The 24,013-nt window shown below is 31.6% G+C and overlaps 1 protein-coding gene and 1 pseudogene across 1 annotated transcript; both read left to right on the top strand.

The window, feature by feature from the left end:
- The first annotated feature begins 16,045 nt into the window (after positions 1–16,045).
- LOC7478498 (uncharacterized) lies at positions 16,046–19,246 on the top strand. Its single transcript, XM_002299743.4, has 4 exons — positions 16,046–16,381; positions 16,740–16,996; positions 17,601–18,058; positions 18,781–19,246. Exons 1-4 carry the CDS (start codon positions 16,269–16,271, stop codon positions 19,039–19,041), a joined length of 1,089 nt encoding a protein of 362 aa, XP_002299779.1. The 5' UTR covers positions 16,046–16,268; the 3' UTR covers positions 19,042–19,246.
- Positions 19,247–19,603: 357 nt separating this feature from the next.
- LOC18094922 (histone deacetylase 8-like) lies at positions 19,604–23,300 on the top strand (annotated as a pseudogene).
- The last annotated feature ends 713 nt before the right edge of the window (positions 23,301–24,013 follow it).

Here is a 24,013-nt window from a genome sequence, read left to right as displayed (position 1 = left end):
ATTTTTATTAACTTCAATGCGTCTTTCAAGTGGTTGATTTAAGAATATGTCTGCATTATCTAGTTTTTACTGTGACAATTTAAAAAATATATATAAATTATATTTTTTTTGTAATTAGAATTTTAAGAGATAATTTGTAATGGAACATATTCAAAGCTTAGTGTATTGATTAAATAAATATAAAACAGGCAAAATTATAATTTTAACTATGCATCACCACACAACCATTTGGTACATGTTTTCTTTTATATTGGCAATAAATTATTACCTTTAGTTAGGGGTAAAATTAGGTAGTGTTTGGTATGTTGGACAATATTAATTAGACTGAACTAGATAGAACTGAACAAATAACTATTTTGTCCTGTGTATGGTGAGTTTTGGATTGAACTAATAGCACTCGGCCGACTCAAAAATTAGAATGGTTCGGATTTAAAAAAGAATTGAGGAAGGATTGATCTGACCTGACCTGGTCAAAAACTAATGTCAATCTGCGACCTGGTCAACCCATGATAAAAATAGATAAAAGATATATATATATATATAAAAGTTGCTTTGACTTTTTTATATAGGTAGACCCTCCCAACTCGTGACTTGAGCCTTACCCCGAGTCAATCTCAAGTCGGGTTTTAAAACTATGATAATAACTATTTTTATTTTTACATTATTTTAAGTCAAACCGGGTTAACCATCTTGACCCATGACTTGGGTTTTGTCTCGGGTCGACCCCCCGTAATTAGGTTTTAAAATTATGATAATATACTTTAAAAATCACTTGAAGAAAAAAAAAAAGAGTAATGCAGCACCAAGGTTGTCAATTCCGTTTCGGTAGGTGTTTCGTTTTCTCAATTGGAATGGAATGTTTCAGTTTCGGAGTATTTCGGCGTGCCATTTCGGGGTTGTACTCTATATATATATATATATATATATATTCAATAAAGATAATTCAAATTCAAGATAAATTAATTATAAATTATGCAATACAAACACAATGCCAAACAAATATAATTTTAAAATTTAAAATATTTTTAAATAGTCAAGATTAAATAGATCTTTAACTTAAAGTAATTCAACTTAAACAAAATATCAAAATCTTATGAAAGTAAAATGTTTTAACACAAATATTTTAAATATAAAGTTAGGTCAATGTTATCAAGGCTAATGGAATCTAAAGCATCCCTTATTTTGCTCAAATTCCTACAAAGTATAAACATGAATATAAACCATATATATTAGTGATAAATCTAATTTTAAAAAATTAATATCATTGTTAATGAAAATAGTAATAATAATTTTCAATATTATTATTAATATCATTGTTATTTAAAATAGTAATGAAAAAGAGTTTTTTTTTTATAATTGGGTGGTTTAATTAATTAAATTGAACAAGGTTCAATTTGATTCAATGGCTTTTCAAGAGTGGAACGAAACATGTGGAATGAAACCGGAACGTTCCGGGTGAAATTTAGCCGAAAAATCCGGAACGGACTGAGATTTAAAATGAGATGAAATTTATTCCGTTTTGTTCCGTTTTTTGAATTGGTATGGAACGTTTCGGCCATTCCAGACGAAACGGAACGGAATTGACAACCTTGTGCAGCACACTGTAAATTTTCGACTTTGATATTTGATAAGATGAATGTAGCCTGTGTAAAAACACCATGCTCTATACTTGGTTTGTGTTCATCTCATCTACACCCCATTTTCCCTAACCGATCAAACAAATTTAGATTAGAAGTGGGCATTAAGTGTCAATGTAAATTGGGTAAGTGAATCTAAGCTTATATATATATGTGTGTGTGTGTGTGTGTGTGTGTGTGTGTGTGTGTGTGTGTGGACCTGACATGTTATAATGTTAACTTATCATCTATCATTTTATAATTATTTGATGGCATTGTAGTTAATATTCGCATCAACTAAAATTTTAATATAAAGCTATTAAATTTAATAGAGTTAATATAAATAAATTTTTTAAAAAAATTAAGATATCATTGTTTGAAAATTATTTTTTTAAAAATTAAATGAAGTTTTAATCGAGTGTATAATTATAAGCTGAATTTTATTTTGGTTTTTTTAAAAACTAAAACTAGATTAGAGTTGAAATTATGAATTACTGAGTTAACTTGTGGATTAAGCGAAGATTAAGGGTACTATTTTGGTATTGATTGATTAAATTAATCTTGATAATCATGATTGATTATTGTTGTCACACGCTATCATGGCACTAAAGCTCACATGTGAGCAAAAGAAATAATTGTTCGTGAAGGTTAATAATTGAACAGGTAGATATTTGTTTAATTAGATTTTCTTCAGAAAATCATATAGATCGATGCCACCACATCTGATTTGTCTCAAGCAAGAAATCTTGCTCATCTGTCTCCTTCGAACATCTGGCAATCATGATTAAACAAAAACAAAAAAAAGAAGTAAATTACCATATATTTTCCTCGGTTGCCTTGATATTCGAATCATTTTAGAGATTCTTCAGATTTTTATTTTATATTAAATTTTGGTCATCCGTCAATGAATTTTTTTTATCCATTTTTTTAAAACTAAATTACTATCCATTTTAATTAAAAAAGAAGTGATAAACCAAAACAATAATAATCAATTATTATATATTTGTGCTGATTAATAAGAGTACGAAAAAAACCGAAAAACCAATTAAATCAAGAAAGCTAGAAAAAAAATAACCAAAAAAACCGAACTGTGAAAAACAACCGATTAAAATTTTGAAAAAACCGACCGGTTCAGTTCGGTTTCGATTTTATAAGCTTGAAACCGAAAAAATCAAACCGAATCGAACTCAAACCGAAAAAAACAAAAAAAAACCGAGCCAAACCAGAAAAAACTAAGCCAACCCGAGCTAAACCGAAAAAATTGAGCCAAACCGGTTTGAACCGGTTTTGTCCTAAAAAACCAAACCGAACCGAAACCAGTCGGTTTGAACCGGTTTCGGTACAGTTTCAAATTTTTTTTTTAATTTGATTTTTTTATATATAAAGACCAAACCGAAAATGATAACCCTACTGATATACCTATTACTCCACTTAAAATTGCGTACTCGCTTAACATTCATATGTATTCATATGTATTTTTTTCTTTTTCTTTTGAAATAAATATGGATTAAAATAGTAGTTTCTTACATAAAGGAATTAACAAAGGATTGAGGGATATTTTAAGACAAAGGATAGGGCTAAGCCTAAGTGTTAATTTAGTTAGTTCCAAAATAATGATTGATACATATCCATTACAATATAAATATCATTTATAGACATTCAATATATCCGATAAGTGAAAATCCTTTTCAATTTTAGTTATTCCAAGCTTTAAAGGATTATTATAGTGGCTAATAAAGTCTATTTATTGTTTTCATTTTTTTTTAGTTTAGATCTTAAAATTAGTATTTAGAAGAATTAAATTTTTTTTAATGCTGTATTTTTTTTAAATCATCTAAAAAAACTCAATTTGTAATTTATTATAAAGTCATATGAAGATATATATAATTATATTATACTATTAATCAATAGTTATAAAACTTTGTCTGATTCGGGTAACTTGATAACTCATTGATTTAAGATTTAATTCAAACCGGGTTTTATTTTTAACTGAATTTTTTCATATAAAATAACTTCGAAAACTATGTTCTTTCATTTTAAAAAAATTTAAAATGATATTCTTAGAAAAATACATTGAGTTCACCCAGTTGACTCATTATCTGAGTAAGAGAAAGTTCACGGGGATATGCATGCTATCAATTTACACTTGTTATGCAATTCCCATCTCTATTCTAGAAAAAAGAGTGCGAAAACAAGACTAAAAAAGGCTATGAATCGTGTGAAGTGAGTTGACGACTCGTTGAATGATTAGTATGTTGTACAGAAGCAAGAAGATGGCTTCCCTCCACACGATACATGACGTGTCCATTTATGGCAGTCCCTTACGCCATGTGCAGAGCACAGCTCTTGCTCCCCCTTTACTAGCTAGTGTTGTTTGACATCTACACATGGAGTTCTCCACTAGGCGCTGCCCAGTGATAGCACTTAATTGGTGGGTCAGATCGTGAGCTGGCACTAGTTAATTGGTCCACATGGCTGTCTTCTCCCCGACACTTGATGGTTTATACCCTTGTTCTGGCTAACATGCGCACATGTTCCTGGGAAAACGACGCGCACATCTGGGGAAACGGTGGTGCCTTTGACCCAGCTATAAAGACCGACGGGAGGCACCCCTCGGATAATCACGTGGCGTCGTGCAAATCTCACGGAGATACGGCATGGTTTATTTCAGTTATAGATTTAAAATACTTGATTAATTAGTGCCTTTTATTAATCTATAATCTCAATCATATTTTCTTCAAATGAAAATATATTTTTAATTAATTTAAATGTTTGGATCAATTTGCGTGTATTTCGACTAATACTACGAGTGCTAAAGTTAACAACCATATAAATTAACTTTTAGTAATCCTGAAGGAATTCAAACTCGTGATTAGTAAAAAATAAACTCAATGCCTGACCAATTAAACTAGTTTTCAAGTTAAAAAACATTTTATTCTTAATCGTTATCAATATGGTTACATCAAGCACGTTTTGAGTTTCAATCAGGTGGGATTCAATGTGAAAAACATAAAAAATATTTTTTTTTCACGATTTATACAGCAGAGACACCGAACAAGTTCTTAGAAGATGTCATTTCTTGACTTGCTTATGTTATACTTGATGGTGTTCATAATTTGAGCTTGTCCCATATATATATAATAGAGAATTGATCTTGGATTAGTCATGGAGAAGTAGGTTGGTAAGCTGAATGTTGGTGAGGAAAGGAGAAGGGTGCCATCTCACTTTCGTTAGCCCTTCTTTGATTGTGTTTAATGCTGTGATTATGCTGTGATTTGTCATTGTAATGAAGATGTCCAACTAATTGCTTAACTTTAGTATAGTAATTAGTCAATTTTTAGGGTCTTGAGATGCTTTCTAATTCACTTACCAAAAAAACTGTGCCATATGCTCTTATATTGAATGGTGCAACAACTCTCCATTGCTTTTAAAAGAAAAAAGGTATCCACTTACCTTAAAATATGCTGGCAAAGAACTATCACGAATCTGTGTGATAGTTGTTAGAATCACTGAAAAGGGGTTAGAGTGGTTAAGATATGGATTTATTATTTTTATTTTAAATAATATTATTTTATTTAAAAAAAAAGTTATTAGTGATAATTTAATATAAAATTATCAGTCTCGATAAAGTTGGACCACAAGTGCACCATCCCGGGAGATACCTGAAACCTTCAGGAGCCTTAGCTTCTTCTTTTTCTTAAATAATGTTTCTGTTTTAAATTGAAGGGTTCTTTTTAAAAAAAAAAGATGAAAAAAATTTTATTTTAATATTTTTTCGAGTGAAAAACACTTTAAAAAATAATTGCAACCATACTCTCAAACACCCGTTTTATAGCCAAATAGTAAAGCATTAAGTTTTGTGTAATTTCTCGGCTTTTTATCTTTCATTCTTAGCTGTTTTTTTTCTCTCTCTCTCTATCTGAAGAGGTATGTTTCTTGTATATGTTTTTATTTTATTTTAATACAAATTAATCTTTTTTTTAAAAAAAAATCTAGATTATATATGATTAGATTAACTTAGTTATAGATCAACACAATCAAATTAACCATGTTATAAATTAATCTGATTGGATTAATATAAAAACTGGTTTAATTTAAAATTCAAATCCAATAAATTTATAAATTATAAGTTTTTTAGATTAACTTGTCGAGCATAATTTAACAATTATTCTTGTGGTAGCTGAAAAGATCAGAGACATTAATTAAAGGGGGTATTGCATTTAAATATGCCTACCTCCTTCCCCTCCCGCTAAAGGGAGAAAGAGTGGGGGAAGACAAAGGAAATGAATATAGTAATAATTGAATATGATGAGGGTGCATGGTTGCTTGTAGAACCTACCAATATTACTCTTTCAATCTACTAAAAAGATTTTGGGAAAAAGAGGCAGAGGAAAATAAAGACTCCACACTAAAAAATTGTAAAAGTAGGAGCGAAATAAAGACTTCAAACTATAAATATTCACCCGAAAGCTTCTTATATACGCAAAAATGGTTGAAATGTAGATCTCAATTACGTCTTGGGGATGCTGTGCCTATTCTCGTTGGCGCGGAAGTTGTGTTTGTTTTTGTGATTTAATTTTATTTTAAAAAATTAAATTTACTTGTTTTAAATTATGTTTTTTTAATATTTTTAAATAATTTTGATATGTTAATGTTAAAAATAATTTTTTTAAAAAATTATTTTAAAGAATTTCTAAACAAAAAGTCATTTGAAAAACAATTTTTTTTTAAAAAATTAAATTTATTTTCTTTAAATTATTTTTGGATAATTTTATTTTAATTTATTTGATTTGAGAACAATTTTTTTAAAAAAAATTAAATTTATTTTCTTTAAATTATTTTTGGATAATTTTATTTTAATTTATCTGATTTGAGAATTGATTCGAAATAAGGCTTAGATCACGGATTGAGAGAGTTAATCCAAAATAGAATTAAAAAAAATAAATCAAAATAACATCATTTTGATAAAAAAAAATATTTTATGATAAAAAAATCAATGAATTGATGGTCAGGTTTTGACGAGATCAGGCTAGATCAACCGAGTCACTAAGTCAATCCAGGTTTTTAATTGGGCTAGCCGAGTTTTTTTTATTTTTTATTCTTAGTTCAACCTGGACTAGTCTGGTTTTGGGTCAACCTGCTAGTTTCAAACAGTGGTCCAAAGGCCTATTTTTCATGATTAGGGAGAGACATACTTAATTACTTAGTATAATTTTGTCTAATGTTTCTTATAAATAGGGATTTTAGGTTGAGTTCTTGTATTTTCTTTGTCTATGCTCAAGCTCGGTAGTCCTTTGCTGATCCTGATGGGGATTTATATCACAATTATGGTGAGCCATGACTTATGAGCTATATTGCATTGTCCCATTTTCTCCTACTGGCATTGATGAATTTATTTTTTTGGGTAAACATTATTTTAGTACTTATGGATTCATCACTATTTCACTTTAATTCATATAGTTTTAGATCTTTTAATATCAATTTTATAGTTTCAGAAACTTTAAATATTTCTACTGAGTGTTAAATAGCTAACCAAATCCAACAAATGTCCACTTTTTTATTATCTTGAATGAGTCTTCTGCACCACAACCCAAACGTATTGAAACAAAAATAGAAGAACAAGTAGGGACTAAAAAGAAAATGGCAACAAAAAACATGGGGACAAAAAAGCAAGAAAGTAGGAGAAGTTAGAGGCACAAGAGAGAGAAATGAGAAGAGAAAGAGGGAGAGAAAGAAATGCACACCGAGGTCTTACCGAAGCTCTGATGATGATATCTTAGTACTATCAGAAAGACCTCGACAAGATAAATCTATACACACCTTGAAAGGCTATCTTTTGAGGTCGTAGTGGTCCACATACATTGTCCCAAGACAGCGGGTGACCAACTTTTGGTGCATGCATCACTTGTGCCAACTATTAAAAAAAATTAAAAGAGCCTGTTTGGGTTGGCCAGAACAGATTGCCCCCTTTTCTTCTCTTGTTTGAACCCCAAAAAATTATTTGGGTCTCCATAAGGCACAAGGACCAATATTATAAATACATGTAATCACCATGTAAAAACTAACACCCGTACAACAATGACTGGACCACAAGTAATCACGCAACAATTTCAGGAACCTCGAACCTACTCCGATGTATTGTCTTGTCCGGAAGCTTCTTATTGGAAAGAGGCAGTCAATAGTGAAATTGAATCAATTATGAATAATTATACATAGAAACTAGTGGATCTTTATCCCGAAAGTAAACCATTAGGTCATTAGTGCATCTTCAAAAGAAAGATGAAAACTGATGGCACTATCGGTAAATATAAAGTTAGACTTGTTTTTAAAGGTTTTAAATAACAAGAAGATGTGGACTATTTTGACATATATTCACCCGTGTCAAGAATAACTTCCATACAAATGCTAATAGTCATTTTATCTATTAATAAGCTTGAAATATATCAAATGGATGAAAAAAAAAAACTTTCTTAAAATGGTGACCTTGATGAGGAGGTTTATATGAAACAATACGAGGGGTTTGTTGTCAATAGACAAGAAAAGAAAGTTTGTAAGCTTGTCAAAGCATTTTATGATTTGAAACAAGCACGTAAACAATGATATGAAAAATTTAACAAGGTTATGTTGTCAAATAAACTTAAAATCAACAAAATTAATAAATGTGTTTATGTGAAAAACACAGATATAGGTAATATTATTGCATGTCTCTATGTGGAAGATATGCTTATTTTGGACAGTAATGATCACATAATAAAGTCTAATAAGAAAAAGTTAACTAAATAAGTTTGACATGACAAACTTGAGTGTTGTAGATGTCATACCATGAATAAATATTTCTAAGACTTCTAATGAATTGGTATTGTCCCAATATATTATGTTGAGAAAGTTCTTGGCAGGTTTTTTAAAAATGACAATAGCATTGTGAAAACACCAATGGAAATAAGTGTCTATCTGTCCAAAAATAGAGGAGAGAGAATAGACCAATTAGAATATTGTTTTGATAATTAGAAGTTTGATGTATCTTATGAACTGCAGAAGTGCTTACTCAATTATTTCTAGGACATATAATGGATTGATATTGTCCCAATATCATTATGTTGAGAAAGTTCTTGACAATTTTTTTAAAGATGACAATAGCATTATGAAAACATCAATGGAAATAAGTGTTTATCTGTCCAAAAATAAAGGTGAAGGAATAGACCAATTAGAATATTGTTCGATAATTAGAAGCTTGATGTATCTTATGAACTACACAAGTGCTTACTTAATTAGTAAATTGAATAGATTTACAAGTAATCCAAGTATGGATCATTGAAAGGCAATAAAAAAGGTACTCAAGTATTTGAGGTAAAATTTAGACCATAGGATACACCATACTGGTTACCCAACAATACTAGAAGGGTATATTAATGCTAATTGGATATCAGACACTAAGAATTCAAAATCTACAAGTGGATATTTCTTGACATTTGATGGAGTAGTTGTGTCATAAAAATCCTCCAAACAAATATGCATAACTAAATCCATGTTGAAATCAGACTTTATTGCTCTTGATAAAGCTAAAGATGAAACCAAATGAATTTAGAATTTCTTTGAGGATATTCTATATTAGCCAAAACCAGTGCCAACTATTTGTGTCAATTGTGATAATCAATCTGCAATTGGAAGGGCACAAATTAGCATGTATAATAGGAAGTCTAGACATATACGTCATAAACATAATACCGTTAAACATTTGCTCTCGAATGAAATTATTTCCATTGACTAAGTAAAGTTAAAGGAAAATATTGCAAATCCGCTAACCAAAGGTTTGACGAGAGCACTTATGTATAATTCATCAAGGGAAATGAGTTTAAAACTTTTAAAAGATGAAATGGTGTAATGATGGTAATCATACCTAGTTGATTGACGATCGAAGGATATAGGTTCAAATAAAAAACTAAGCTATATAACATTCTCGGTAGAACTAAGAAATTATTATTTCTTGCTTATTCCTATGATGAAATAAATGTTAGCTGCAACGTGATAAAGAGTGAGCTTAACTCTTAATGATTTTCATATCTTGATACACCAAGTGTATTATAGCAGAATACTCTTAATGAAAGATCATCTATATGAGTGAAAAATGTGTTTGTTTCTTTAAGAATTTCGATAAAGGCTGAATTCTCTAAAGCACTTATGAATCCAAGAGTTATTTAGGGTAAAAAATGAATACAACAGTGAGAACCAAAGAAAATCTCTAGGTAAAGAACTATTATCTTGGTTTACATAAAAAGCTGAATGGTTCAAAACATCATATTCACTATTTAGCCGAGTAAAACTGGTAGTATTTCACTAATGTAGTGAATCTTAAAGGTTTAAAGCTAAAAGCTATATGTCCTAATGTAGTAATCTACCAAATCAGTAACTTTTAATAAATCTTTGAGCCGTTTTTAAATTAGCGAGATAATTTTAATTCATATGGGGGACTATTGAAAATTTCTTTTAAATGAACAAATTATAGATGAATGAGAAATTAAACTTAAAAAACCCTTACTGACCTAGGAAATAAGGTGGGCTAGTCTATATATATAGTTTGAAAATATATATAAACTAGTGTGCAAATATATTTAGTTTGTCATAACAAGATTATAGTTCAAAAAAGTTAGCATAGATTGGTAGTTTATCATCACAAAGGTATGCTAAACAAAAAATTTCCTAGGAAAGATTAAAGTTTATACATGTTTAATTAAATCTATAAGCATACAAAATAATAACTTATGACAAACATGTTATTAACATAAATATAATATTAGCATGAATACTAAGCATATATCCAAATTTACAATTGATAGTAATTCAAAGTAATAGCATGCATACTAATAATTATAAAAACATATATAGAGTAGTGTGCAAGTTAACTTACTAACTTGTTAACTTGAGATATGAATCGGACTAGGTTAGTAGAGAAAAATAGATTTTTTTTTATAAATAATTTCATTTTGAACCCTTTTTTTTTAAAGATCAAAACAAAGTCGTTTTAGAGTTTTTTTTTCTAAAAAAAATTTAGATTAACCCAGGTTAACTCATTTAAACCATAACCTGAGCCTTGAGCTAAGTTAACCTTCTCGTCGAGTCTTGTAACTATGTCCAAAATGTAGTTTATAAAACTATTTTTTAAATTTATTTTTGCTATATGTTTTATCTCTTTTCTCATGTGATCCTATGAGAAACTAATAAGCAACTCGGTGTTTAAATCCAGTCCTTGTGGAGGTCGGACCTCGGTTCCTTTGGTCAAGCACTTTCCTAATGAGTTTTTTTACGAGTTAATTAATCTATCGGTTTATGTAATTATTATTATTATTGAACATTCATTCATATATATAAGAAAACAAAATGTACAGTCTGTTGTTTATAACAATTTAGAAGAAATCTGGTCAGTACATACCGTATTCTTCAAACATGTTCTTGTCAAGAGATTCCAATCCAACCCTAACATTCATTCATTTATATAATTTGAGAAATTTTGTACAGTGCATGTTCATCTCCTCGAAGCCACGTTCCTCTCCAAGCGACACCAGATTCGGAAAGATAGCAGAAACGTGCTGATGCTTTTATTAATTCTCATCCATCATCTACCATATTAATTTGTTATACCTGATTTAGGGATTAATCTGGAAAAAAACATTGATTATTAAGTTATTGGTTCAATTCACTAGGTACTAGGCAATTTGGGTTCATTAATATTTTAATCAAATAGATATTTATTTTTTTTTCTAATTTCTTGAAATTAATTTAGTTGGATTTGAATTAGATTTAGTCGAGTTAACATAATTAGGTTACACAAATTTTACTATATTAATATTTTTTTCAGTTCAATTAAAAAGCTGAATAAAATTTTATACCATGAACTTTGAAAGGTGAAGAAAGACCGACTTTATTATTATATTGATTGATGAGTATCAGCTCATAAGTTATCGGCATGTACTTGTTTATTAAAAACACTAATGCTCCATTTTTCTTTTTTATTATTGGTTGCGGTTAAAAATACTTTTATTCCAACAATAATTTTCAAAGTTGTTTAGTTATGGAAAGTATCTATGGAGTTTATATCAAATTATAATAAAAACTTGAATTTGAAAAATAACATAAATTTATAGCTTTTTTAAAATATACTTTTTAAAAAAACTGTAACCGCAAGAGATACCGCAATGTTAACCATCCATTTGGGAGTGTGGTTGCGGTTGCTTTTTAAAATGATGTTTTTTTATGTTTTAAAAATTATTTTTGAGATCAGCGCATCAAAACGATCCAAAACACACAAAAAATTAATTTTTAATAAAAAAAATAATATTTTGAATTTTTAAAGAACACGGTTTGCATCATATTTCCAAATGGATTCATAGCTTGGAACCATTGCTTTGGCTTTTAAAAGCAACAAATTATACATAAAATGACAGCTACAGCTAAAAATCAAAAGGGTAATAATAATGGTGATTCCAAACAGATACCAAGTAGTCTAAGGTTAGCAAGGGACTCTATTAATTGAGCCACGAACACCTGTAAGAATCCTAATTACAATATTAATTAGTTTTTATTCAAATATGAAAATCATATGGGAGCACTATATCGGATTGAGTTGGAGATGCTCCGAATGGTCCCTAATTCGTTATCATTAAGGGAAACTAATTAATTAATTAATTAATGCAATAAATTAAGCTAAAACATAATTATTAGTATTTGCAGTATATATTGGGCAAAATAGGTTTTCAAATCTTGTTTCCATCATCTCAGCAGCTAATTAATAATTTGATCTTCTATTTAAAGGTCTTAATTATATATGTTCAAATTTCAGGAAGGGTGATAAGATGAGATTCAAGGACAAAGAAGGATTATCTGATATATATAGTTGGAATTTCTTCAGGTCTGGATCTCCACCGTGTTCTTCTCAAAGCAAACAGGCAAAATTAATGCAAACAAATTGCATTGACTTCTTTATAAACCCTAGCTACCTCTCTCTCAAGAAAAGCACCAAAAATCTTCTTCTTTTTTTTTTTTTTTTTGCAGAACTGAATAGCGAGAAGGGGATGAGTACAGAGATAAAGAAGGTGGTGGTGATAGAAGGGGGTATTGGTGGTTCCTTGCTTAGTCTCTCCAATCCTATGCTGATGTTACCATCCGTATGTGTTTAAGTATTTGATTCTTCCCCTTTATCGTTCCTTGATTCACTTTTTAGATATATATAGGTTTGACAAGCTGTTATTTCTATTATTCTAGATGTAGATAAGTGTTAGCCCAAATGCTTCGAGATGAATTAGAAATATTTTATTATGATAGACCGTATATTAAAGATATTTTATTTTAATAAAACTATAGATAAAAAATATTTATCCAATATTTTGCGGACTAGCCAACCTTTTCACTACAAGGAAGAGAAGCATCTAAAGAGCTATAAAAAAACAAATTATAATTGTGCCAGGTTTAATTTTTTCTCCCTGGTTTAAAAATGACAATTCTATTTTAAAAGAAAAACTCTTATTTAAAGGGATAGTTGATTTTTTCATGAACCGATTTTAATTTAATTATCGGAGAGTCTTTAAATAAATAAAAAGAGATCTTTTGCAAGTAACGACGATGACCTATCTATACTTTCACGAAAAAAAAAAAAGTTAGATTACGAGAACTAAGAGATTAATGGTTTTTATTTCAAGATCAAGCCCGGCCTACAAGCCCAGAAGATAAAACAGTAACTCATCAGAATCCATACATACGTGCTTCCTTTTAACTCATGAAATGTGTATTAATGAGGTTATACACCCTATATATATATATATATATATTGCCATTTGTGAAGTAATCTCTGCGATTGATCACTGATCTCTGCCCCAAATGATGGCTCCACCAGGCATCTCAAGCTTGATTAATACTCCTTCCTGATTTCAAATTTATTTCCAGTCAGGACAAGAGATGACAACAACTTAGTAAGAATACTCCTTCCTGATGTAATAATATTCCATGTGTTTTCCTAGTTTCTTGAACTTGAACTAACAGCCAAGGTGGATCCACATGATCGAGAAAGGAGAGAGTTACCACCTTAATTTTTACAAGGAATTCATAATATCCCTTATTTATTTTAGAAATTGAAATTTATCCCTGTTCTTTCTAGACATTTTGCCTCATTTTTTGAAATTTGTTCATTAATCCATGCCATTTGCCATATCTAATAAAAGACAGTATTTTGTATAATAATCCCATAGTTAGTTATTAGCCTGACATTCAAAATTTGGCACGAGACTAGGTTTTTTTTTTTTTTTTTTTGGTTAAACTCGAGTAGTTAGACATGTTAACTTGTAATGTAATTAACCCAGTTAATTTTAGATAAGATTTCATCGAGTCAATTTCAAAAGTTTATTATTTTATTTTTTTACAAAATTACATAGTTTTGTTATCTTCTATGTTTCATCTAGAACAACAATCCCACGGGCCCTGAAGTTAACGACCATGTAAGCCTCTAGTGGCCATCGTATGAGCAACCACAAGGCTCGAACCTGAGACCACAGAGGGAGCAAACCTCTTGGTCCCAAACTCTTACCACTGGGCCACCACCTAGATGGTTGATAAGGATGATATTTCTTCTTTATACGCTTCGTGTGCTTCATAAAAATTGCTGTTGTGAAGCTTAGAATTGAAACAGTAATAATGTGTTTGGGAGTATGGTAATAATTATTTTTTAAAATATTTTTTATTTTAAAATACATCAAAATAATAATATTTTCCAAACACACCGTAACTGTGTCCAACACGAGACACAACATCATTCTTTCAGCTTTCTATTTTTCCAATATTATATAACTTAACATGGAGTTTGTCCAAAATATTATCCCATTTCAACACACGAGATAAAAAAAAATCACAAACATTTATGATCATATCAAATTATTTGTTCACCACTCAAATGTATTACCTAGTATATTGCCTTTGTGTTAATTTGGATTCATTTTTTAAATTCTTAAAACAATTTTTAAGAACCAAAAAAAAAAAAGAAATGGCAGAAAAATTAACGATTGAGAACATGAAGAACGATACTGATTTTTAGTGTGAATAATGAGAATTTTGGAGACAGTTTTTAAATAATAGAAAAACAAAAAAAACTATTGTCATCCAAATAAACCTAGGAATTAGTTTTTTTTTTTTTTTATCCGGGTATCCTCACACATTTTTTAAAAATGAAACTAGTCTCGTTCAGGGTTTGTAACTGCTTCTCTCAATAAATATATTTTCTAGAAATCAAATTTGTATTTTTATTCTTATAGAAATATAACAGTATTTTAACCATTAAAAATTAATTTAAATACATATAAGATATAACCAACAAGATGATGGCAAGAAAATTTATTATGTTGTTGAATATCTCAAGCACCAAAAGTCATCTCGAAGCAGTCGAAGGAATAAATCGGAGATGCTCGAAATGGTCCACTCATCGTGTTTTAAATAATTTATTTATTTATTTATTTATTTATGAAGCTCAAAAATGATATTACTACTTGCAATATTTTATTTCCAATTGTGCCCCCTAAAATATATTTTTATTTCCAATTATAATATTCTCATTAAACTTCCATTGCAGTTCTAGTTCTAAATTAACAAGAACTGTACAATAATTATTTCAAATTTCCTAGAAAAAAATAAAGAAGACAATATTTACAGAAAAAAACTTTTTTTTTAATAATGAACATAAATTAAGGATTGTAAATTGATTCTTCAATATTCAATCTCTTCCACAATGTTTTTTTCTATTTTCACTTTATAAGGAGTAGTTATCAGACCCGGTTTAGGAACTGATTTAAAAAAAAAACTTAAATCAATAGATTATTGTGTTAATTAATGGATAAAATTAAATAATTATTTTTATTAAAATAACATCGTTTTATTTTATTTATAAAAAATTCTGATATTAACACGGTCAATTTTAAATCGAGTTTAATTAAGTTAATTGAGTTTTATTAGTCAATATGTTTTTCAATTAAACCTAACTTTACTCATGTTTTAAGTTTCAAATTTTGTAAACATACCAGATTAAGCCCAATTTAATCATAATTATACCTAATCTAATTTAATAAATCAATCTAGTAACTTGTTGATTTAAAACTTGTTCTCGCTGAATTTTATTTTAAATTAATTTAGAGATTAACTTGATATTGACTTAGTTAACATGATTACCAATAATAGATTGCTTAATAACTTTTTTTTAAAAGAAAATTTATATACAAAACAAAGTTTTTTTATTTTAAAAAATAATTTGATAATGGATCAGGCCTAACTATGGGTTTAACGACTATTTTACCAAGAGTGATTCCCATTTTCACCAAATCCTCTTCCTCTGTTTTTAGAAGGAAGAAGAGGTCTTCTGCCCATTATTATTATTATTTAAAAAAAAAAAAAACTTGAAGGAAAAAAGAAAAGAAAAGGAAATGCAGATAAGGAATTTTCAATGCCCTGACAGCCAACATGACCCGGTAAATATGGAACCAAAATTCTAGAATCAACCGTTTTCTTCTTCACGGAGCAAACCAATTGTAAAACAAGCTCCATTGACTTCCTTCTTTATAAACCCAAGAAAAAGTCTTTCAAGAAAAAGCACCAAAATTCATTCTTGCAGAACTTAATATCAAAATGGAAGAAATGGGTTCAGAGAAGAGGAGGTTGGTGGTGATTGGAGGAGGTATTGCTGGTTCCTTGCTTGCCAAATCTCTCCAATTTCATGCTGATGTCACCTTTATTGACCCGTATGTGCTCTATTCCTTTTCTTTTATGCCCCTTTATCATTTAATTATGTTTTTTCTTGTTCTTTTTTTCTTATTGCTAAATATTTATGAACGTTGTTTGTGAGTTATAATTTTTTTTATGTTGTATGTTTAAATGGGAAGATGTTAGTGAAATTTGGGACAATCCCATGTTTGTTTTACTGTTGGCGAAATGAAAATTTCGAAGAATGATGTTTAATGTTGTGTTGGGGCAATCCTAGCTTATTAGCAGTAGCAAACTCTTATGAAGTACAAGAATACTTTTTTGGGCTGCTGTTGGTTTAAGAAACTAGAATAACTGCCTGTCCTAATGCCTAACTGGAAATAAATTTCGAATCAGGAAGGAGTATTTTGAGATCACATGGGCAAACTTGAGAACAATGGTGGAGCCATCATTTGGGGAGAGATCAGTGATCAATCACAGAGATTACTACACGAATGGCCGTATTGTTACATCTACTGCAATTGGCATTACTGAAACGGAAGTGTTGACAGCAGATGACTTTTCCATTCCCTATGACTATCTTGTCATTGCCACAGGCCACAGGGATCCTGTCCCGAAAACTAGGATGGAAAGACTTAAGGAATACCAAGCAGGTAAAACCGAATGTTAATTTGTGCCTTATCGAACCCCCCCCTGAAACACACACACACAGTTTCATTCTTAAATTCCGTGGACTGCTACTCGGAAAAGTGTGGTTGCGAAACCATATGTTTTATCATGGTGCTACTAGTCAGAAGTTTGAATACAAAAGTTTTTAAGGCAAAGTTTGGAAGATGCAGGTTTGGTTATAGCTATTATAATGCATATTCCAAACAAAACTTCATTTTAGCTCTAGGGCTGCTACTGCAACTCCATGTCGAGCAACATCTGGTCTAAGTTTCTTCTTCTAAAGATACTGGTTTTGAATGAGTCCTGCTTAGTCAATTATGTTTATGTGTTCTAATTTATTTAGCCGACCTGCGTTTTGTAATTTAATTCCATTGCATTTTATTTTAGAGAAAAAGGGGAAAGAAAGGAAAAGAAATTCACAACCACATAAAAAGAACATGTTATGATTTTGGCATAAGTGTTATTTCATCTATTTGATCTAAATCCTTCATGGATTATTTAAAACAAAATGGGAGCATATTGTCCCTGAAAAATGTTTCAGCTGTATTTTTCTGTTTGTTTATTTTTTCTTTTTGTTTACACTTGCAGAAAATGAAAAGATTAAGTCTGCTCAGTCTGTTTTGATTGTTGGAGGGGGTCCTACTGGTGTTGAGCTTGCTGGAGAGATTTCTGTTGATTTCCCAGAAAAACATGTTACCCTGGTGCATAGTGGCTCAAGGTTGCTGGAATTTATTGGCCCAAAAGCTTCTGACAAGACACTGCAATGGTTGACATCGAAGAGAGTTGATGTGAAATTGGAGCAGAGAGTTGATTTGAACTCTGTTACAGATAGTAATGGTAGCAAAATATATCACACCACAGCTGGAGAAAGTATCAGAGCAGATTGCCATTTCCTATGCACCGGGAAACCACTGGGTTCAGGATGGCTTGAGGGCACTATTTTGAACAGTAACTTGGATAGTCGGGGAAGGTTGATGGTTGATGAGTATTTGAGGGTCAAAGGTCGAAAAAATATATTCGCAATTGGAGATATTACTGATGTTCCAGTAAGTCTAACCCCATCTGTAATACTTGCTTTTGGGTTGTTTTCAATTGCTAGGATGCTTTTATTTACCATAAATTATATCACAAATATCTGGAGGCTTGAGTTAATGGGCCCACGGGAAACCTAAGAAAAAATTAACTAAATTGAATCAGTCAAGAAAAAGTCCATTTTAGTATAAAATTTCTTTCACCATTAATTTGAGAATTTTCCTTATTGTTGTCTACTGGTAACTAACCTTGACCGATGGAGTTCAGAAGAACCTAACTGTAACTTGTGCGTTTTTAAAATTGTTTTCAGTAATAAAAATGAGTTTAATGGATGATGAAACCAATGAATAATATTTGAGGCAGGGACATTACTCTTCTACTCCTTTTGTTTAATTTGGAAATGATGTGCTTTTTTGGCTGAAAGAGGATTCAAAAGCTTGCTTTTATAGTGACCAAAATCATAGTCCACTTTAGCTAGGCTGCTTTATGCGCACAGCTGAATGAGAAAACGGCCAGTATATCATATATGACATCAAGGTATTCTGTATAGTGATAGTGAATTAGGTAATTGTTGAAGTAAAGAAGACTGAAGGCTAGAGTTCATGTAAGTCTAAAGAAGGAAAGGCGTCTTAGTTTTATATGTTGAGAATGCTTGCAATAATAGGATATGGTCTTTTGCATCTATGGTACTCGATAATCAAACCAATGCTCATTTTTATGAAATGTTATCTAACAGGAAATCAAACAAGGGTACTTGGCGCAAAAACATGCTTTGGTGGCAGCTGCGAATCTGAAGCTATTGATGTCTGGAGGCAAAGAACGAAAGATGTCCTCTTATAAACCAGGTTCAACTACGGCAATTGTTTCGCTGGGCAGAAGGGATGCTGTAGCACAATTTCCATACACAACCCTCATTGGCATTGTTCCTGGTATGATCAAATCCAGAGACTTGTTTGTGGGGAAAACAAGGAAGCAAAGGGGTCTACAACCTCATTAATTTATACGCTTCATGAGTTGAAATGAAACACATACGGATTGTATCTAATCCTAAAGTGAGCTGAGTTACAATTCACAGCAAGTATAGAGTTTATTGATGTTATAGGTTGTGTGTAAAACGCCTTTTTTTTTTAATGGGATTGAGTTGATTCTGTAATTTTTTGTACATTCGGATGATTAAATTTAAACCTATGTTTCTTATGTCATGCAGACGATACCAAGTCAATTTTTTTAATTTTCAACCTCCATTTGATGCAATCCATCCATGGATAAGATATGATCAAATACATCATTTATTTAATTGGTCTTAGGGCTAGGTCTGGTCCCTGGAAATGGAAGATCGATTTCCTATCTGAGAAGTGAGATTTACCAAATATATATATCTCTCTGTGTGTGAGTGGTCAAGAGAGCCAGGTGTGGGTTCCTGACAAAGTAATATAGTCTCTGTAAGACTTACACAGGACCTAATAGTATAAATATGCACAATAGTATCTCAAGGTTTTTATTGAAGTTGTAGGTGCGAAGGGCGAAGACGAGTTCACAAAAAGGCAGTAGCTCTGCGAATGGCTAGTGGAAATCATCAAAGATTGTTAGCAGTTTTCTTGCTGTGTCTGATAGATAACCTGCTGAGCAACGATATCCTGGGAAAGCTTTCTGGTTGGAAGGGATGATTACTGAACAAGGGCAGGGAGGGCTATGTTGGTGCCATGCAAGTTAACCACCATCCCTGCTGCCTTCTTCTTTGGGTTGATGAAACGGTAACTTTAAAAACATTAGCTAACTTTAGAGCGTAATTTGATGTAACCCCACTGATGAAAGGTACCTAAATATTTTTTGAATTGGGAAACAAATTAATTCCATTTTTTGTGATTTTTGAGACGGAGATATAAATAATTTTTTTTTTAATCTCTATCTCTTTATAGAAACTTTATGCAAAAGGAAAAGAAAAAGAAAAGAAAAGAAAAACTGTAATTTCTTTGTGATTTTATGTGTTCTAGTACCTGAAATTAATCCCTTATAAGTTATATGTAAGTCACAAGTCAAGAATATTGTTTTATAAAATTAGAAATAGAAGGGGACAAATCAATGAAAATATGATAGTTTTAGGATAATATTGTTTAATTTAGAGATTTAGCGCCTAATAAAAACCATATATATAATTAGGGGACCAATTTGTAGCTTCCTAAAGAATTAATAATTATGCTTTATCCCATCGTTATATAAAACACGTGGATTAACTGAGGTAAGGCTAAGGGCATGTGCTAAGACATGAAACTGGAAAAAGAGTTTTTGACGCAGGAACTGACTCTGGGTTTCTAGACTTGTTAAAAAAGCACCCTGATAACTCAGACAGGATCAAGAACATATATCGTTTCTGTACTTAGGAAAAGGCCCCGTCTCTCCTTACATTTCTTGGCATTCTGGCAGGCCTGCTCAAGTCTCTGAATTGCTCTCTTTTCAAAGCCCCAGGTAACTCTTTCATTCTTACTATATATTAAGATCAGCAATCCCTTAGTTGAATGAATCTTGAACCCATTGGAAAGGGTAGGAAAGTTGCCATCTTGGACGCTCTTAGAGCGTGGAGATTTTTTCTTTTATTGTAGAAAGAAAAGAGGGTTTTTGCTAATTTTTAGTGAAGAATGTTGGGTTGTTGCATTGTGTTTGATTTTGCTCATTTATTTTAAGTTCGCAAAGTACATAGATGAACTATTTCAGGCAGATAAACAAGGGGGAAAGGTGATTTGTGCTGGAACTTTCTTAAATCCCGACTTATGGGATGCTGCACTCCTGGCTGCTGGCACTACACTATCTGCAATGAAGCACATTCTTGATGGGCATGGAAAACTTGCTTATGCATTGGTTAGGCTGCCTGGTCACCATTCTCAACCTAAACAAGCAGATGGGTATTGCTTCCTAAACAATACAGGACTTGCTGTTCTATTGGCCTTGGATTAGATTCAGGGTGTAAAAAAGTTGTAGCTATTGACATTGATGTTATTTACGGCAATGGAACAGCAGAGGGATTCTATCGGACAGATAGAGCACTTACTGTATCCCTTCATATGAATAATGGTTCATGGGGTTCATCTCACCCACAGAATGGACCTATTGATGAGCTAGGTGAATGAGATGGTTTTGGCTACAATTTGAATGTACCTCTTCCTGATGGGACGGGTGACAGGGGATACGAGTATGCCATGAACAAATTAATTGTCCCAGCTATTCACAAATTTGAACCTGATATGATAGTTTTGGTTGTCGGCCAAGATTCAAGTGCTGTAAGTACCTTTAATCTTGATGATACACCATTGTCAAATTGTGACCATGTTACGAGGTGAGGTTATCTGTGATCATATGCATGCTAGTTTTACAATATGGTCTATTAAACGTGCACATGTGTAGTAAAATATATCTGAACAATTGAAGTATAAGGTTCACAAGCATGTTTTTTTATCATGTACTCATAACTCAAACTCACCCAGCCGTCTCATGTGCCTTGCTACTTTCAGCTTTTGCAAGCCAAAAAAAGTTAAAAAGAGAAGGAAAAGAGAAAGATCGGCTTCAATTATCAACCTCGAGGTCTCTTCATCTATAATCTCCCATTATTCCTATTTCTACATCATGTAGAGCTGTAAACATATTTCAATCTCATATGTCCTGCTCATTTCAGTTTCCCCTTCACTAGCCCCTCTCTGTCTACTCCCACTAGTCATGTTCTATGGAAAGACTTTGTCCCTTTGTTTTTCATCATAACCCATGCTGTCCATGTTTGTTGTGAAGCTCCTTGATTGCAGTCTCTAGATATCATTGTTTTTCTTTGATGAGCATTTCTCAGATGTTGTGTTGTATATTTCTGAAAAAATACTTTTTGAAACTTTGATCTCCTGACCAAGTCGCGTTGTTTGTGCTTCAGTTTGATCCAAATGGAAGGAAATGCTTGTCAATGGATGGGTATAGAGAGATTGGACGGACAGTTCATAGTCAAGCAAATAACACGGTGGCGGGTGCCTTCATATCATCCAAGGAGGAGGATACCACGTCACATACTCAGCTTACTGTCTTCATGCAACGCTTGACAGTGTGCTGGACCTTCTACAGCTGCTATTATGTGATCCCATTGCACATTACTCTGAGGATGAGGCTTTTTCTGTGGAAGTTGTTGGAGCCATCAGGAAGTACCATAAAGACTTGGTTCCATTTTTAATTTACGATTCATATGCACATATACTTTTAAAATTACGTCATGCTACGATGGAAACAACATCAAGCTTTAAAATGAACTAGGCTTTTTGCTGGATTTCCTGATTCATAGCCCTACATTTGCATTGGTCTTAGTTTTATGTACCACTGATCACACAATGATGTGCATGCTTGAGTAGAAACAACAATAGAGTTTAATATGATGTCTTATCTTAATCTTATTGGGCTGACCATGTCAAGTAGCCATACAAAGTTTGAAGTGAATAAATTTAGGAGTTGACAGATGACTTTCTTTGCAACTGGAAGAGCTTCCTGAAGTGTTATCTTTGTTAATAGAAGGTTAAATTTCCTAGCTTTTAGGCCAATATTTCCATGCTAATTGTTGTGTTATCTTTGTTGCTAGATATTTATAATATGAGGAAAGATTGTTTCCCTTTTGTATCTAGTCAGGAGGTTTGAATATTTCCCCCATTTATACAAGATCCAGGGAAGGAAAAGATTTGAATTGTTTCTTTAACATATAATGTTGTTTTCAGTAATTTATGGCTGTAAAATAAACTCTTGAGAGAAGGCTTTCCGAAACTTAGCCCTCTAGAGTGGACCGTCTTGATATTGAAATTTTTTTTTTCTTATTTGTTAGCCTCAAGTAAGTTTAGAGATTCCAGTTGTTTAGCTATTTCAGAGCTCTTTTCAGTATTTCAGAATTATGTACACTCTCTTCCAGTATATTCTGCACTGCTTCATGTATCTAGTTGCATGTTATTATTATTATTATTTTTGTAAAATCTTACTGATCAATCCTATTATCATTTGCTTTTATAAGGAGTCGATCGTTAGTTTTGATCTGGGACATTCTAAATCAGAAAGATCCTGATGACTCGTTCTCTGCCAACTTTTTGCAGTTCACTGTGTTTTGTAATATGTTCCAATGCCATGTCCTGTGTGTTTGTGAGATAGCGGTTGAGACCATTTCTATCTGTGTAGATGACTTCAATTTATAGCTAGGATCTTTTTCATTGTCCACCAACTCAGCTTTGCCAATGAAGATATTGCTCTCCATATGATGTGTATTTCTGGTTTACCAATTCCCTGAGCTTCACATGTGCGCTAAATGCTTATTAGTGTGCTAAGGTACGTAAACAAATAAACCATAGTCTAACCAATCCAATGCACGTTTTTCTAATGTTTGGTGGCCATTAAATCGAGGGTTTTTTTTTTCCCCTCAAAAGAGCACAGGAAATAAGTTATGAATTCATTAGAAATAATAATAATAAAAAAAAAACAGAAAATGTGATATTTGCAGAGGCAGTGAGGCCACCCATTCTGGAAATTTTTTGGCAAAAACAGAGGAGTTCTGGGAATAATTGTATAAAACAAAAGGCTATGGTTGTGGGACAAAAGAGTTCAAAATCTTTAGGTGTGATTCTGTACGTGTTGCCTCTTCTGATATAGGACATGTTGGAGCCTCTAAGTGCTTTTTGGCGAGCCAGAAATTTAGGGATTTAGATGATTTCAAATTTAAGTTAGATGATTCTAGGTAACTTAAATTTGTGGTTCAGTAATTTCTGTACAGCGGTGAAATCTGATCTGATCTGATCTGTGGTTCAGTAAATTCTGTACAGCAGCGAACTCTGCTGCTCTTTGTGTTTGTTTGACAATTTATGTTTTGAAACTAAGTATGGAAAATCTACGTACCCAACATTATTATCTTCCCTTTGCCTTCTTCCATGTCTCTCTGCCCAATTGTTCTTCTCTCAGCCCCCTTGATTCTC

This window comes from Populus trichocarpa, chromosome 1 (genome assembly GCF_000002775.5).
Source record: "Populus trichocarpa isolate Nisqually-1 chromosome 1, P.trichocarpa_v4.1, whole genome shotgun sequence".
NCBI lineage: Eukaryota > Viridiplantae > Streptophyta > Magnoliopsida > Malpighiales > Salicaceae > Populus > Populus trichocarpa.
The sequence above is the reverse complement of the archived record's forward strand: the minus strand, read 5'-3'. Positions and strand labels throughout refer to the sequence as shown.